This window comes from Odontesthes bonariensis, chromosome 3, assembly GCF_027942865.1.
Source record: "Odontesthes bonariensis isolate fOdoBon6 chromosome 3, fOdoBon6.hap1, whole genome shotgun sequence".
NCBI classification, from domain to species: domain Eukaryota; kingdom Metazoa; phylum Chordata; class Actinopteri; order Atheriniformes; family Atherinopsidae; genus Odontesthes; species Odontesthes bonariensis.
The window spans coordinates 20,978,438-20,995,914 of record NC_134508.1 but is presented as its reverse complement, the minus strand read 5'-3'; the positions used below and the strand labels follow the sequence as shown (position 1 = coordinate 20,995,914).

The 17,477-nt window shown below is 41.0% G+C and overlaps 1 protein-coding gene across 1 annotated transcript; it reads right to left on the bottom strand.

Moving 5' to 3' along the window:
- Positions 1 to 709: 709 nt before the first annotated feature.
- On the bottom strand, positions 710 to 16,449 carry crbn (cereblon). The gene is made up of 11 exons (XM_075460942.1): positions 16,348 to 16,449; positions 15,947 to 16,059; positions 15,646 to 15,848; positions 15,041 to 15,190; positions 12,878 to 13,040; positions 12,350 to 12,412; positions 12,156 to 12,240; positions 11,909 to 12,024; positions 6,727 to 6,791; positions 5,205 to 5,336; positions 710 to 2,973 (listed from the first exon to the last, which is right to left on the bottom strand). The coding sequence occupies exons 1-11, from the start codon at positions 16,418 to 16,420 to the stop codon at positions 2,790 to 2,792; spliced, it is 1,347 nt and encodes a 448-aa protein (XP_075317057.1). The 5' UTR covers positions 16,421 to 16,449; the 3' UTR covers positions 710 to 2,789.
- Between the last annotated feature and the right edge of the window lie 1,028 nt (positions 16,450 to 17,477).

Here is a 17,477-nt window from a genome sequence, read left to right as displayed (position 1 = left end):
GTTGCAAGGAAATTTGAGGTTTAAATGCACAGCAGTGTACTGTTTGTTGTCAATGTCATTATCCAAAATACTGCACACACACACACACACACACTTACAGACATACAGTATATAACATATCCTAAAAACAAAATATTCACAAATTAGAAGTAATAGCTACTTTTATCTAGACTGCTCCTCTGTATTCCTGTAAAAAAAGCTGCTGGAGAAAAACAGAAAGACTCGACACTTTGAGGAAGCTACAAAGAAAGTTGAGTGTTTATGATAACAAGCTAAAGTGGCAATTATGAGATAAGAAATACTTTTCTCTTGAGTTCTCACATTAAAGACGTCAGCGAAGCACGGCGGTCGGCAGGTCTCCACTCCCACACACGCAGACTCATTAAACTCTCACCATGCAAGCATACAAATGAACCCCCCACCCCGACACGTGTAGGGGTGTGGGGTATACCACAATGACATTACATGCAGACACACAAAAGCACAACCAAAGCGCATGCCGACTTGTCTGCCAAAGATTCACGGATTATCTAAGGACACATGAAATCCTTTACCTGCCTCTTTTGAATTCGAAGCTCACGGCATCATTTAAATAATGTTTCCGGCTTTACACAAACTTCAGCTTCTGGAGGACCTTCTTTAAACAAGTGCCGGAAGCATGCTGAACATAGCGGCAAGAAGCATTAACAAAAAGAGACAGACAAGAGTCCATGTTTGCAACCTGCATGTTTATTTTACTCAGTGGTACACTAAATGACATGGAAAAACAAGCAAAGGCTTTCTCTGGAACCAGGCAACTGATCTCCTCACTGAAGCATCCATTTTATAGCTTTATAGTTGAACGATAATCTGACAGCCTGGCAAACACTCAGTCAGGATATAACAGAGTATATAATTAAAAGCACTATCGTTTGGATTTCCTGTGATATTCTTATGGGCAGAATGTGTCCTTAACAAGATGATATGATATGAAACTTGAGAATTATAAGGCTTCGAAATGTGATTTTAAAAGCCTCTGAAGAGGCTCACATGCTTAAGAGTTCTGCGGGAGGATCCCAAGAACACGAGGATCAGCGACTAGATTGCTTCTCGATGAACTCTGAAGTGTCAGCCCAACTCTGTAGTCCTATGTGATATTTCAGCTGCTTCAGCCACATAAATAACACGCAACACATGTTTGGCTGAAAGTTGTTTCTCTCTAAAGCAAAAGTTTATCATTAGTAAATATGCCAGCAGCATATTTGTCTCGTCTGTAGACGTTTTGTGAGTCTTTGCTTCCAGCAAATAACCTTCGAACAGTACAACTGCAGATTGTTGTATTGAACTTGTATTTGTTGCATTATATCTTTTTTTGACAAACAAAAGATGCCAGCTGTTGCTCTGGTTTGAGGTGTCCCATAATCAGTAATGTGGCATTAGGCACGTCTCTCGAGGTGTTAAATTTCTCTGTCAACTGATGAAAAAATGATTTTCTAACAATCCTTCCGGACAAGAAAAAATGAGTTTAGACTGAACAAACTACAGAACAATAGCACAACAAATGCTTTAACTTCCTTATTTACACAAACACGAGCCAGCTCTCTGCAGTAAAAATGTTTTTTTTAAATCCTGGAAACTGAAAGCACTAACTCAAGAGAAACCTAAAAGTCTGAATCTTATCATCGACGTGCTGTTGCTCATCTGTCATTCATGACTGTGTTGCACAAGTTACTCCAACTTAAGAGAAGATACTGGGAGGGAGCGCAGACACAGCATTTTAACATGCCACACACCATGATAAATGCTCTTCTTTCTGTCTCTCTCTTAATTAGCTTTGACCTTTAACACAAAGCCTGCCCTGAGGCACTGATACATATCTAATTTTTACTTGTGCAACAAGAGATAATTATTCTGCGAAACATATCACCAGATGGGACACCGAGTTTCGGTTGAATACAAAACAAGACAGATTCCACTGGGTACGGATCACGTTGTCATTATCATCAACTCCGTACCTTTGTTTCTCACAACAACAACAAAAAAAAAAACAAATGTTGTGATAATTACCTGCCCAGTTTCTCCACACATCAGCATGTTCAATTATTTTTTCATTTCTCTTGCGTACAAAAAATACATCAGATTTAATTCCACGATTCAAAATGTCCCCTTATCGTTACAGCTCTACTTGTACATTGGCGCCCTACCATCCAGACAATTTCCTCCATCTGCCTGTGGGAGCTAAAATATTGTCTAAAACACATAAAGTGTCTGAATGCCAGTTGAATTTACAGCAAGTTTACAGATTAAAGTGGCTGACACACAAACCTCTGTGCCAGCTAAACGCAGTCAGACTCTGCATTAGAGGACAGGAGTTGACGGTATGAGGCATTGTGCATTAAGCACAACATCTTTGTGAACCTGCAGCTATAGCTTGATAAAACAGCTGGACAGGGGTGCAGATCAGGGAGCTGCATGCTGGGACCTTAAACACGATCACAGTTTGTCCAACGTGTCCTTTTCATTCTCATTTGCTCTCATCATGTCTCTACTCCATGCTTTAAGAACCTTTTAAAGCTATCATTAGATTCCATTCTCTTCAAATCTGCTCTCAGGATTGCCATCTTAAGGCTCAATGACCTTTCCACTAATGTGATGGATTTGCTGCCGGAGGTGACAGGTGCTGTGATGCATTGATTACAAGTAAGTAACTAAGTATTTGCAGCCAGACACTGACTGGAAATCCAGACATGGGGAGGTTTGCAGGGCGTTTTTTTTGTTTTTTTTGAACGAGGCAAATGCATGGCCTGACATCACAGGCAGAAGAGGCGAGAGCCCTCTCTGCCCTCCTCGCCTTTCCCCTCTGGGATGCGGGGAAGCATGGCTGAACGCGTCAGACCCCAAAAACGAGGCGGAGACAAGTCTTTCTTGGTGGCTGTGAACTTCCAACCCATGTGAGAGCCGCAGGTTCGGCACTGAGCAATGGTCCAGGCATACCTGAGAGCAAAGAGAGGAGCACATTTTCTTGAAGACCTTTCTCATTAGGATCATAATGACAAGAAGTCACCTTTGTCTGACCTTGCCTTTATAGGCAAAAAACCCCCCCTCTACTTTAAGATTATTTAAGCGTGGCAAAAAGCAAGAACACGATAACATATTTTTAAAAAAACAAGAGAGCAGATAAATCTAGCATATTTGAACCACACCACAGTAAAAATGTGCATTACCAATAAGTTAATAAAAAGACTATCAGCTGATATACTTTTCCTCTCTGAAGTGACAATAAAAGGGAGAAGAACACACACTAAGCATGGTTTACATCTTTGCAAAAGTGATGCCCAGCAGTGAGCTATCCAACAGGTCTGACATATTTCCTGACGGAGTCAAACATGGAGCAACACGGTTGAGAAAATAGTGACCTTTTTTTTTTTTTAATATGAAGTTGCTGAACTATCAACTTTACGTGTATCAGTTTCATCGGTGGGTGCTGGTTCCAGGAGGATGACATTTTTCCACATGTAGGAAATTTGAAATATATTCTAATTTTATGCTAGACTTTATTGGAGTAGATTTTTGTTTCAATCTTTTCTCATTAAATTCTGTGCATTTTCTCTTCCCTGTTTACAATCCATAATGAATTAAAAACATCACTGAAGATGTTTCCTACTCCAAAACAAAGTCCAGTCTCAAAGTGTGAAATTTTTCCACACCACACTTGCTTAAGTTGCATATTTGACAATGATTGGCTCGTTCACAGGCAGAGATGAAACAATGATATATCGTACATTTGTGCACATCAAAACTTAATATGTTTGAGCACAGGGCGAGTTTCCCCCTTTAGCAGATGAAAAACCTTTTGTTTTGTGCAAATAATCATCTGAAATAACACTAAGCAAAAATATGCTATCTAAGTTAAAGTTGTACTTCAAGCTGAAGCTTTCTATAACCGCACAGACCGAGTTACCCACAGACCTCTGAGGCAACAGCATTCATATCTCACAGATGCTTTAACATCCTACATTTACACGACTCTATTAATCAGCTTGCTTCTTATCTTATTCTGTGTCACTAAGTGCCAATGCATTAGTTTCCTTGGAGACTCTAGTCCAAATGAACTAATGCAGCCCACATAGTTTTAATATCTGGAACTGTTTGCTCGCGTCCTAATGTCCTAATTTAAAGTATCATAAATGAATGGAGAAGGGGGAGGAGGAGGAAGCACTCTGTCAGGACACAGCTTTGTGAGCTCCAAAGAGAAAAGGGTGTATTTTCATTGTAACATGATGAGCAAACCACCTGTAGTTTCAATAAAATAACTACATCTGCTGTATTTACATAACTAATTATTAAGCAAACGTTTTTTTCTTTGAGAGTCAGTTGTATTGTCTGCATGTTACATATGTTGGTAGGATGAGGGTTAAGGACAAAACACATCTATGTACAGTGTATTAAATTGAAAAGCCACCCTCCAAACTTTAGGACTTGCTCCTGTGTGGAGCAGCTTGGATTGATAAATAAGATGGGCCTGCTACAGCTCAGTTAAAACAGGCACCAGCATCCCAAAATGGATTAGTGGCTTGAAAGTTGAGCAGCTGCTGATTTTCATCATCATTGCGTTGATATGCAAAGCACACAATTCTGCTGCAATCATTAGTGAATACAGCTCGAAGATGAGTCTGACTCAGATCCGATCACGTTTCTCTCACAAACCTCTCTCTCATGTATAACTGGTCCGGTTGCTGCTAAGAGTCTGAGCGCGATTGGTTTGATCTGCAGCGGAGTTAAATCATCATAATCCAGAGAGTGACTCAACAGGTCTGAAAAAAAGTTAGTCTGACAGCACTCACAGCTCAGTTTAACTGCTGTTGAAATGAAACTCTAAATCTCGGGAAAAGACCAATCGGAAACCGAGTAATGTATCAGTGATACAAATTCATAACGATCTTACAATAATAAGATGTTTTAGGTTAGAGAAACACAATGGCCCTCCTCCTGCCACTAATACAAGAGAAACAAATGCCTCTCTGATAAATATCACACCACACAGTCAGAGTTTTTTAATTTCAGCCACTAGATCAAAAATTTTACTAAAGCCCAAAGGGTGCTGATGACACTGTGCGTCTCCAATTTAAAAGACAATTTCATGGGTACAGTGGACAAAAGAGCAGTGCTGTGTTACTGCATGGATGGAAGAGAGTCAAATAAAATGCAATGAGAGTAGGAGTTACCCTGGAAACCAGCTGTGCAGTGTGGACGGCCTGCCGACCAAATTGAGGTTGTTGGCTTTGTAGACGGTCAGCGTTTCGTGGACATAACCATGAGGGTTCACGTATGCAGCCATGGGGCCGTACAGAGACAAGCTGCGGAGAAAGAAGAGGCCATCAGCGGTGATTCTGACTTCAGCTAAACACAAAACACTGGCCTGATCCTTTGAAGAGGAGACTGCATGAAGAAGCCTAAATGGAAATGGAAATTCTGAAGTTTCTGATCCAACAATGACTTGGCAACATTTTGTAGAACGGCAAGTAATGTTAAAAGGACTTACAGTTTCAGAATAAGATGTAGATTATATCTGAAATCAGCATGGAGTGTACACACTTTTGAAGTAATGAAAAACAATACACAATGAAAGCTTAGAAGGACTGTTAAGAGAGAGAAAAAAAAAGAAGAAATGCAACAACATAATTTCCCTTTCAGGTGAATGATGTACTTTTTCCATTTCATTTCATTTCCGTATTCAACTCTATGAAGCATTTCAATCTTTTTCAAATGACACATTAGCTATGTTGTTTAATCTTGTCAGTGTCATCATTCTGCAGAGACCCGGACCAGAGCTAAAAGAGGGTGAATCGTGGACTTGCATGCAATGCTAATTCTGCCTTGTGACTGTTATGTGCGAACAAAGACATATTACAAACTTGACTGGTCAAAAAAAGGTTGTATATTCAAGTTTAAACCACTAGAAGTCTCCCTCAACTCATCATTCACACATTGTGCAACACACTTGAATTGTTCCTGGGCCCCTCACAGTGTGTGTTCTGCATTAAGCCCGCAGCACATCATCAGTCAGACGAGGTGAGCTTAACAAGATGCTCATTTCCGAACGTCTTTCTCAGAAATCATCTTGAAGACATTATCGCTCACTCGCGCAGACAATTTGGATGACAGGACCACTTTTTTTTCACAAACATTCAGTCAACGGCACAGACAGTTTCATTGGTCTTCAGGGTTGTGCGTGTCACTTTTGAACTAAGAGATTAATCATAACAAATCACAGAGAGTGAGAAAATTAAATTATATAACTGTGAGCGTTTGTGTTCTCAGGCTGTTGGTGTGGAGGTGCACAGCGGGTCCGCCTATACTCGTGATGCAGTCCCTGAATTTACGCAACTTCAAGACAGAGAGAGAGTCGAGCTGGCCTCGGCTTTCATGTGTTTATAATGACAATGATTACAGTGAAGAAAGTAATGCTGTGCGATATATAATCTTACTCCACTGAAAGCGAAGTACATTCAAAGTTTGTTCACTTTTTTCAGGCATGCGTTTGTGGCTGTCTGTGTAACAGTGGCACTGTTACTGCCATTAAAGCCCACGCTGCACAGTGAGTAAAAGATTTCTAAGATTTTCTCCGTGCTGCATTGTGGTCACATCAGTCACCAATCGCTTCAAACATCGGGCTGAAAAACATACGACATACATGTGAAACCAACAAGACGTCACAATGAGAAGAAATAAATGAAAAACACTCACCTGAAGATCTCGTTTTTTGTCGTGATTTCTGTGTCCTGGCACTGCTTACAGCACAGCGATGTACACTGAGGAGGACACACAGCAAAGGGTTAACGGGATATATGACAAATACTCTTAGGCGTTGAGGCTCATTGAAGACGCTACAATTATCCTCCGATCTTATGCTTCCACCAGAGCCACTCAAGCGATGATGCGAGTTGTGGCTGCGACGGTATAAACAGTGAGAGTCCATTAAAGGGGATTATCATCCTGATTCAGACAAAGGGGAAAAAGGTGATAATGGGTCGACGAATTTAAAAAGCACAGCGCATATCCACCTTCAGCTTCCGTTTATGGAACAGTAGAACTCCGCTTTAGTCAAAACGACTTTACAGCTTAATGTCTGTGAAAGGGTTAGCATGACACTGGCCTTCCTCACCCAAAGACACCTCTAATTTCTGTTCTTTATGGTTTCTTTCACGCTTTTAATGCGATACCTTCACACTTATCCCTTCTTAGTCCTCAAACTATTGTTTAAATGTGCGTTGTTCTTACGTCTTTTTCATTTCTATGACGTTAATAATCTAATAGGGGTGATGCGGTGGTGAGCACAATCACGTATTGACCATGTCTGCGGTGTATTTGACCATGTCGCAATATTTACTTAGGCACAAATGTGTACATAATCTGTATTAAGATGGGATAGAGACCCTTCAAAGACAAAACCAGATGCTGTTCGTACCGACAGGCAGCACAGAGGCCATTCCTGCCATTTCTTCTTTTTTTCTGCACCACCTTTTTTCTTTGATAAATACAACAGTAGAGCTGTGCTCGCCGTCAGGATGTGACCATTATCTTGTCTTGTATACGTAAAAGGAACATGTCTTCATGTGCTGAAGTACAGACGAGTGACACTTTAAAGAAAGAATCGCCTCCTTCAAACTTGAGAATCTAAACCGGTTGGCATTCCGTCATTGGGACACTGATCCCTTTTGTACTCAGACTTGCCTGTGAAAGCTAATGGTCACAGTGCGTGGGCAGTATTTGTCATTTGTGCAAAATTGGAAAGAAAATAAAGTTAAGTATATCTCTTCAGCCCTCGCAGTCAGTTTCTTACAACAACATGACATATTGTTATAGCAATTCATATCTGTGAGCCAAGCCTGCAGAGGGTGTATAAAACATATCCACAGTGGATGGAGGCTGCTGAAAAAGAGAAACACTTTTCTACGTCTTTTCGACTTACTGAGCAGTCAGTGTTACCCCTCATCAGGCACGTGCACAGACATTTTGGGGGGCAGGTGCTCAAGCAAAAAAAAGGGCACCCATCGCCAAAATTATACATGAAATTAAAATAATGATAAATAAATAAATAAATAACACAGTCGGATATTTTCAACGTATATATTTATTTTTGTTAACGCAACCAATACTAACTCAAATTATCAAATTGAATAAATAAATGAATAATAGTGTAAGCTTAAATGTAGTCCTTTGCAATCACAATAATATTACAGGGAAACTGCTTGAATGGTAGCCCATTCATTTATTTCATTTAGGTGCAATCTCGCAGGGGAGAAGCGCTCTTGGCAGCAGTTTAAGATGAAATATAAAAACTTTGTTCAAACAGGTGAGACCTCGGCATGGAGGTACCTCATTTTGATCATGTTTTACACTGTAAAATAAATATTAAGTGGCTATTTGACTGTGCAGTTATTTTATTCCCAACATAATGCTGTTTTCACACACATAAACTATGTCTTCTCATCTATACCATCCATCCATCCATCCATTATCTATACACCGCTGAATCCGTCAGTCGGGTCGCGGGGGGGCTGGAGCCTATCCCAGCGGTCAATGGGCAAGAGGCGGGGTACACCCTGGACAGGCCGCCAGTCCATCACAGGGCCACATAGAGACAAACGAGACAAACAACCATGCACACTCACACTCACTCCTAAGGACAATTTAGAGTCATCATCTATATCATGTTCTGTTAAATACTTAAGCCTATTTAAACTAACACAGACTTCTACTGAGCCAACAGAAAGAAGGCAGATGCCCGTAAAACGGGTGGTGCCCAGCACCGCCACCTCTAACGGCAGGGCAGTGGCGGAGGGAATCCACCCCCAAGACACGAGTGCCTTTATAAAATATAATAGGCCTATATATGTCTTTTTTAAGCCTATTCATACAAATATTTATTTGTCTTTTATGTCTTTTTTTTCTTTTGTCCCAACAAAATTCTGATGGTGCCGCTCAAAAAGATAATTGTCTGTAAATGCAAAAATCTATGCGGTCTGATAAACATCTCTGACGAATATTTGTTTCTCTGCGCAATAATGCTGCACCTTCATCCACGGGATCGTTGTCAAAAGGACATGTTGGTGAAAAAAGTTGCCTCCTACTGTGCCTAATGGACTTATAGAAGTAGAAGAACTCGCTCTGCTGACTGAATGAATGAGGAAATCAAATGTCGTGTGTGGCTGAAAGAGGGCGGAGACAGAAAGAAACTCAAGGTTTCTTGAATAAAACCTGCTCCCGACCAGGTTAGGTTCAGAGAGTCTGTTACTCCGGTAACTGACCGTGAGGTTAAGTTACCTCTCTTTGAGAAACAGGCAAGAGTTACCCCTCTTTCTCAGGGTTGAGTTACCTCCCTTTGTGAAACGGAAAACTCAGGGTTTCCCTCATTTCAGGGTTAACCTACTCAGAGTTTTCACTAAACCTGCTTCATGAAACGGACCTCTGGTCAGTAATTCTCTGTTTGTTTGCCTCTCTCGCTCTCTGGCTTCCACTCCCTTTACATCTGATACTTCAAATGAAGTCTGGAGTGCCTTTTGTTTGTAATGGGTCCTCACCATGCTTGTCATGTGGACCTCTGTGACAGAGTGCTGCTTAATTTTTTCAAGAGCAGTATTCCATTTTCTGATCCCATTTCTCACTTCCTTTCTGCTTTTATATCCATCTTCAGGTAGAAAAAGCCAACCACTGAAACAATGCATTGAATCAGCACTTGGGAATACTCCAGCCACACATTTCCAGAAAACCAATGCTTTTTGGAATGACCGCCCCTCAGCATTTTTGGGAAAAAACATTTCTGGTTGACAGGGCCCTACACTGCAGCACATATCAATGTAACTCTCATTGCACCTGATGTGAAATGCTTCAACATGGGACGGATCTGTAGGATATGGCATGGTGGCTATTTTTGAAATTGCATTCTCACTTTCATCAACAGCTCTTTCCTCCATATGCCCTTGTTGTGATGTAAAGGGAGCTACGGTCACTTCACCCTCTTCTTCACTCATCTCCTCAGGCAAAACTGTTTCTGTTGCTGCCCCTGAACATAACTCAGTCCTACACTCTGTCTGTCCTTCCTCATCTGTGGTGGGCTCATCTGGACCAGGTAGGGTTTCTGATTCTCCCTCATTTGTTTTAATAGTTGATGGCCTGATCCAAGATAAAAGAGAGCTGCTACCCTGAGCTGCTTGCTGCTTTTCCCTGTCCTTCTGTTTTTGTAGTCTCTCTTTTCTTGGCATTATGCTGCAATTTTTTTTTAAATGACATAAATCAATGTTGTGCATAATAATCAAGACATTACATATCTCTCTAAAGCTGACAACACAGTACGCACCCATGTTTTTACTGTTTTCTGACAGTTGAAGCATAAGCAGCATTACACTAATAATAGCCTATAGCCTTCCACATTACCTCACCAGACTGTCATGCAGCTCAACTTAAGACCTACCTTTCTTTTCAATAATTAAAATAATTAATGTCTGCCTGCCTCTCTCCCCTCTCTCTTCATTAAACATGACAAACGTCATTAAACAACTGGGCAAGGCTTTTAAATCATGGATTTCATGAGGGGTTTTTTGTTTGTTTTTTATCAAACGTCGGACCAGTTGCGACGTAATGTTTTCAGCGGCGCTAATTGTTGTTGTTAATTTATCACCAAACAACGTCGGGGTATTGCACTGTCATTACCTGTCTGTCTGATGCTCTGGGTCAGAGAAGAAGTTGGCTTCAGCCGTTTAGCCTGACGCTCAGCACTGCACGCACAGTAGGCAGTAAGTGAAGGAGGAGGAGGGAGGTGCGCATGGGAGGCTTGTGGGCGCCGCGGTGCATGTCGGGGCGAAATTCTCACAAGAACTCAAATAAATGCACCGTCAGATATCGAAACAGAGTTGGGGGGAATTGATGACAGAAAAAGTCATTTTTATTTTATTATATTTATAAAAAATTGGGCACCAGCAGAAAGGGCACTTTTCTCATCCAGGGCAAAAGGGCAGGTGCTTGAGCACCACTAGGGGTCTATCTGTGCACGTGCCTGCCCCTCATGATGGTTTAATCTCATTACTGTAAAAATCTCCATATCTGTCTTCCTAGAAAATACGACTGTCAACATAAAAATGTTCTATCATGAAATAAAAGTAATCATTCGGAGCAAATTTGTATTATTGTGCAGTGACCTTTTCCCCATCTGTAAAATCAAAGTTTTAGAGTGCCTAAGGAATGCGGTTTCCATAGAATTTTAACCTGATAATTGTGCAGGGAAAAAAAATCCAGACGATTGCAAAATCCCTACAAATCATCCTATTGAGAACACTAATGTTTGTGTGAAAGTGGTGGAACCACTAACCAGCAGACGTTCCCTTCCAAGGAAGGGAGCCATCAGCACGGCTAAAAAAAAAAAATAAAAAAAACGGCTTATGATCTCCCTTACAAACACTTAAACCGGGAATGACAGAGCCCAGACTGCTTCTGTTTATATTAAAATATGGATGTTAGCTGAGAGGTAGGAAAGGTACAATAAAAAAAACAAAAAGAGCCCCTTCAACACTGCCTGGATCCAAACACTCCCTGGGATCAGAACAACCCCAACCAAACAGCTGAAGTTAAAATTAACAGTCACCACCTATAAAATCAAACAGTCTTTGCTTATACTTACTGATTTCAATCATGAAGGCCAACTCTAAGCTGAAATACTGCAGCAACAACACATCTGTCAACTGATGTCAGGCTTGGTTAAATATACCAAAGAACATCAGAGTGAAAAACAGACACACTCCACAGAGCAGCGCACGAAAGAGAACTGGATCTCATCACAACATGAGGGGAATTATGTCTGCTACTGCATGAACAGAGGAGAGGTAGGGCAGGGCAGGTCACGACAGCGAGGCGAGCTGTGACCTTTTCATACCCGATCCATGATGTCCAGCTCACAGCGAAGTCTCTGGATGGCACTGCCGATCTTCAGCAGCTGGAGCCTCAGAGCATCATCTATGGGCAGACAAGCCGCCACCCTGTACGAGAAGTCTGACGGAAACCAGGGAGAAGGGAAGGAGAGGGATGAAATCATCACAGTGCAAATAACACCAACAAAAGACAAACATGCATGCGTACATGCGTCTGCAACCCCCTCTGTAATAAACCGAACAGAGGCTGACCTACGGCGTTTGTAGGAAGAGAATCATCCTTCAAATTTTCATCCCATTCGTGGAGCTGTTTCTTTACTCTGTTCATGAGCGACTCCTGTGAGGTGAACCACAGGAAGCAGAGAAATCTTTGTTTACATTCACTTGTATCTGATGTTTATATGTGCAGGAAATTCTACGCTGTGCACATGGACTGCGGTACTCACAGAGTCATAGAGTGCATACACCCACGGTGGCCATGGCGTCAGACTGGCACAGTGAAACTTCCTCTGTGAAAAAGGACGGATGCATCATGGGTGAATTAAATGTATTTGATATGAGTGCTTATTCCTGAAGCATCACAAAATCTACAGTTTCTTTTCCCATCCATCTAAAATTTGGAACTGAAAATATATATGTGCACATGTGGATGTTAAATCAATATGTAACAACTTCCCCTGAACACAACTTCACACAGTGACAACAATGACTTTGATCCATGTTTACGAGAACCTGCAAACGCACTATTGTCTAATACTGTATACAGTGCATGACCACTTGCTGGTAATTGCAACTAAAGACCCTTATCCAAACCACAAAAGACAGCCTCAGAACAAAAGAAGACAAAAGGGTTGGACACTAAAACCCAGGGGAATTCTAGTCTCACGTGCAAAGCAGCTTTGATTTTCTTCTACCAAGTAATGTCGCTTTTTTTCCCAATTCTAATTCTAAGTTTACATGCAGGAGTGTCTGACCTGCTGATAGGTATTCCACCAGCACTGAGCCTGTTTGCAGCTCTGAGTCAGAGGTTTGGAGGAGGGGTGCATGTGGAGCCTTGACAGGGGCGTCAGCTGCACGGCAGAGAGGGGGTCTGGAAGGATTCGTTCTGGAAGGATCTGCACTTTGGCTTGTCTGATGCTGAGAAGAACAAAGGGTGAACGATGAGAAAAAAACATCCAACAAGTGGTGTGCCGGCTGAATGTTATAAAGTATATGACAGTATTTTAGTAAATGTGAGATGATCGTTTTTTTTCTAAAGCTCAGAAATACAAATGAAGCCAGTGATGAGCAATGATAAAAAAAAAAAAAAAAAAGTTCAAATGGGACTGTAGACATTCACAGGAAATAGCACAAAGTCCTACTGTGCCTGAAGACAATGTGCAGTGTTTAATCAGTGGCTGACGCAAAGACTGCAGCAGTAGATTTGCAAAAGTTTTTTTTATTTTTTTTATAGCATGTTTAGTAACCTCAGGCTCAGAGGAAGTGCACTAAAATATAAGCATATCTTAACAGATAGCATATACCATACAACAGAAATGGCAGCTTCCTTTTAACGACTGCATAAATGCAGTCATATTAGGAGGTCAACAGGATTATCAAGACCAATTTGTGGGTTACATAAGAACAACTAGAGAAAGATAGAAATGTGTCCTAATAAAGCACCAGCTTTATAAATAGAACATCTCATGAATTTCCTGAGGAGAGGAGGTAAGTAAACATGATCTATAGCTGGACTGCAACTGTGCGTAAGCAGCCCTTCCGCATACGACCGTATTTAGTTTATCCTTGAACTACCGCTCATTTAATCAGGAAAAGTCTAGTTGAGATCTACTTAACAAGAGCTTGAGGCAAGGACAGCCGCAGCACAGTTTAACATACATATAAAATCCTGGTCTTGAGACTCAGAGTGAGCAGCTGTGATAATAGCAGTTTGTATTATATTAGTTCTAAGGAAAAAAGCTCTAATGCTTCCCTTCTTTGGTTCCTTTAGCATAAGCTGGACCATTCTTTATGAAACAAAGGAGATAACTCCGTCACATATTCCATATGATCTCAACTTTCAAAGCGACACCCCAAAGATTTTTCATGCAGTTGTGCCAACTGTGATTTGTGTGCATAAAAGTGAGGACAGGAGGATGAGTGTGAGCCATCTGTGACAATATAATTCCCTTTTGTGGCTCTTGACCCATTCTTTATTATAAACATTGATAATAAAGCAATATTCCATTATATTGACTATCATAATATACGAATATGATATGTATGATATAGTCTGAATGTAACAACACGATAACATTGCATTAGATGACATATCGAAGGCACGTTTTGTAGAATATTTTTTGAACACCTGAAGAACCACATCACAGCTTCTTATGAATTTCTCCAACCATCTGTCCATAACCTCATGGCGTTTTCCATCAAGGTGAGGGAAAAAAGCTAAAGTGAGTACGTTTTTTTGAGATTATTTCGATCGATTGGACATCAAGTAGTGTACAAACATGTTTATGACCTATAACTTTGAGTCAAGTGTGTTGAAACAGAGGAAAATCTTTCACATGAAAGGCAGTGGATCCTAAGGCCTAATACTGGGAGGCACTAATCTTGTTTTTGACATCTTGAAAACAAGAATGCCCGTCGTTGCAGGGACAGATGCACTACAACAAGATTTGGTGGATGTATTTATAGTTACTCAATAATGATTTCCCTTGAAATCCTAAAGATGGCTGTACAAATGGTTAGTCTGCCATCTAGCTGTGAGCTGTTTGAATCGTTCTGGTCAAGAGTCACAAGATGGCTGGTCAAAAACTAGTTATTTTCATTGTCATCAAGTAAAACACATCTAAGTAACTTTCAGCCTCAGAAATGATTCCATTGGTCGTGCTGAACTGAGAAAAGGTTCAGTGATTGTCCAAGGACTCCTCAGTGTGTGAAGCAGACAAGGATCGAACCTCAGACCTTGAGATTAGCAGCCAATGTAAAACCAAAGTCAACCTCCTTTTTTTTTTTTGAGGAAAAATAAAATATGAGAAGAATGTGTCAATTCTATCCTTTATGGCAGGCCCTTGAGCCAGGAAGTGACAACAAGCATTTAGTTGCTGACCTTTGGTTTCATGCTTTATGAGGTAATTTCAACTCACCCATCTGCTTGAGTTCTTATCTCATGAACCTTAAATCTCTGCCTCCCCACAGCCTTCACTTTGACCGTTTCAATGCCGTACTCCTGCTCCTCTCGATATGCATAGATTTCTGCGGTTGTTCCAAATTCTGCCTCCGGCTCAGCTCCATCACTGCAGAAACAAATAAACTATTTCAATTAAGTACCCCCCCAACAAAAAGATAACAATGGCTGACATCTTCTAGTCCCTCATATGGTCCAAAAAAACTTCTTCTACATTTATATTGATACGTCTTAATAGCATCTCTTTATGTATACCTAAGAAAAAAAATGTGTGGGTGATACCTAAATCTTCTTAACTTAAAGGAGGTAGTCTGGTCTACATGTTTAATGTATCCAATTTGATCTCAAATGCATCATCAGGGAAATGTTTTGATCACTTTTCAACGTTCCTCCATTATCAGTGAAGACATGGTACGACTGCTTATACAGGGAGAGGAGCACTGCTCATGGTAAGCGGAGTGGCATGTTTGTCATTCCAAATAAATGCTTTCCATCTCAAAGCCCTGTCCACCCTGTGAAGATTGCTTACGGATAGAGAAGCAATGCATTTCAGTCTCTACACACCTGTGTGCAAGCACAGCAAAGGTGCGGTCTCTCAGTATGACGCTCCGCATCATGCTGACCTCCTGCGGCCTGAACAGCTGCAGAGGCAGTGTCTGGCCCGGCACCAGCATCACAGCTGTGTGTGGCAGCACAGGGATGGTCTGGCAGCTGTCGTCATCGTGGACTGTCCGGCCGTGAAACTCCTCCATGTCCGAGCCCAGGTACTGAAATCACATTTGAAAAACAGTGGGATGGTACACATGGAAGTCAACTACATACAAAGAGGTGGTTCTGATAATAAGGAAGGTGGTTGACTGCTTACAGAATGAGATGTGGGAAGACTGGGGTCAAAGGTGATGACTTTGGGCTTCTCCGTCTCATCATTATCTCGGTCTTCAGTCTCCATGTCATCTTGTTCCTCCTCTTCCTCGTTGTCTATCACGACACAGCAAGTTAAAAAAGACACAATGAGGCTACTTATCGCTCCTCTTGTTTCCCACCGAGCTTATAATCTTAAAAGGTCCCTCCGAGTGTTTGAAATAAAGAAAAAAGAAAGCAACGATGAAAAAGAAAGCAAAAGCACAGGAGTAATAATAAAAAATGTACCAGTCATGATATGATCACTGACAGTGGCCTGTGTTGAAGATGTGCTGGTTAGCTGTTAGCAGGAGGAAGCTCTCCTGGTGAAACACCAAACACTGTCTTTGTACGCTTTACTGTTACCTGGTAAAAGCTGCAGCTGGTTTCCCATGTTGTCGTTTACGTTGTCCTCGCCTCCACCCCTCTCGTCAGCCATATCTTTGTGTTTACAATGCCAAGTCTTCTTCTACGGCGTCTACAGCGTACAGCGCCAACACGGGGCCAGAGCGCCACCTGGCGACGTTTCACCGCCATCACGAAGATCACAATCAATTCTTTTAGATTTATCTGCTTCCTAAACAATTACCTTTCGGCAAGCTGTTTTTAGCAGCCAGTCACCTCACTTTAGTTGTACTGCATACATTGTAGTCACATTGCTATAATCTTAGGCAAACAGTTATGACTTATTTCAAGAGGAAATGATCTGCACTGCAGCTGTTTCCAGTAGCTAATCTAAGTGGCATGAAACATTTAAAAAAAAGAAAAAAATGGAAAATATTTTGAACTAGCATGTAAAGCTATATAACATGTTAAGTCATTATTTTGTCTTGTTTTACTGTAGCAGCAGACCAGAAATGTTCTCAGAAAGATACAGCTTTGAATCTGCCCATGATGCTGTGCTGCTAGTGTGTCCTGAAGCAGTCATTGTCTGTGGCATTTGATACGTTTATGTAAGATTTCATCTTAACCCTCCAGACAACTATAGAAGTCTTAATTTTATGAGTTATAGGAACCTTGCATCCTAGGCATTTGATTTAACTTTAAGACTAAAGCAGTAAAATAGGCAACATTTGGCAGATTAAGTCAGTTGCTTTTTGGTTCAGACATGTCCAATTAACTAATCCAGTCTGCAGTTTAGTTTCATTAACATGAAGCAATGAGTTACATTAATATCTGCGATGCACACGATGCATTTTCTTTTCCTTGCTTTTGCTTTAAAAACAAACAAAAAACCCCCAAAAACAAGTGAAAATGGAAGAAATTATTAGCTTAGCAAAAATCAACCAGAATCACACCTATGTGATGTTGGCCTGCAGCACTGAGGATTAAGACTTCATCTAATGTAATTTCATTACAAATTATAATACAATAAACTTCAACAAGGTTTATATTTTCCAAGACATCAAGGTGGATAGATAAAGAAGTCATAGGCTGCTCCCTAAACATCCTGTATTCATTTGTGCACTTTCAGCATATCAGACAGTGACAGTGTT

What these genes read in the sequence shown, in the direction of transcription:
- crbn (XM_075460942.1), bottom strand. Translation starts at nt 16,420, where the DNA reads ATGGCTGACGAGAGGGGTGGAGGCGAGGACAACGTAAACGACAACATG. An exon ending in CCAGCTGCAGCTTTTACCAG is followed by an intron (nt 16,060 to 16,347) that starts GTAACAGTAAAG and finishes GTGTCGTGATAG; the next exon opens with ACAACGAGGAAGAGGAGGAA. An exon ending in CTGCACAGCTGGTTTCCAGG is followed by an intron (nt 2,974 to 5,204) that starts GTAACTCCTACT and finishes CTTTGCTCTCAG; the next exon opens with GTATGCCTGGACCATTGCTC.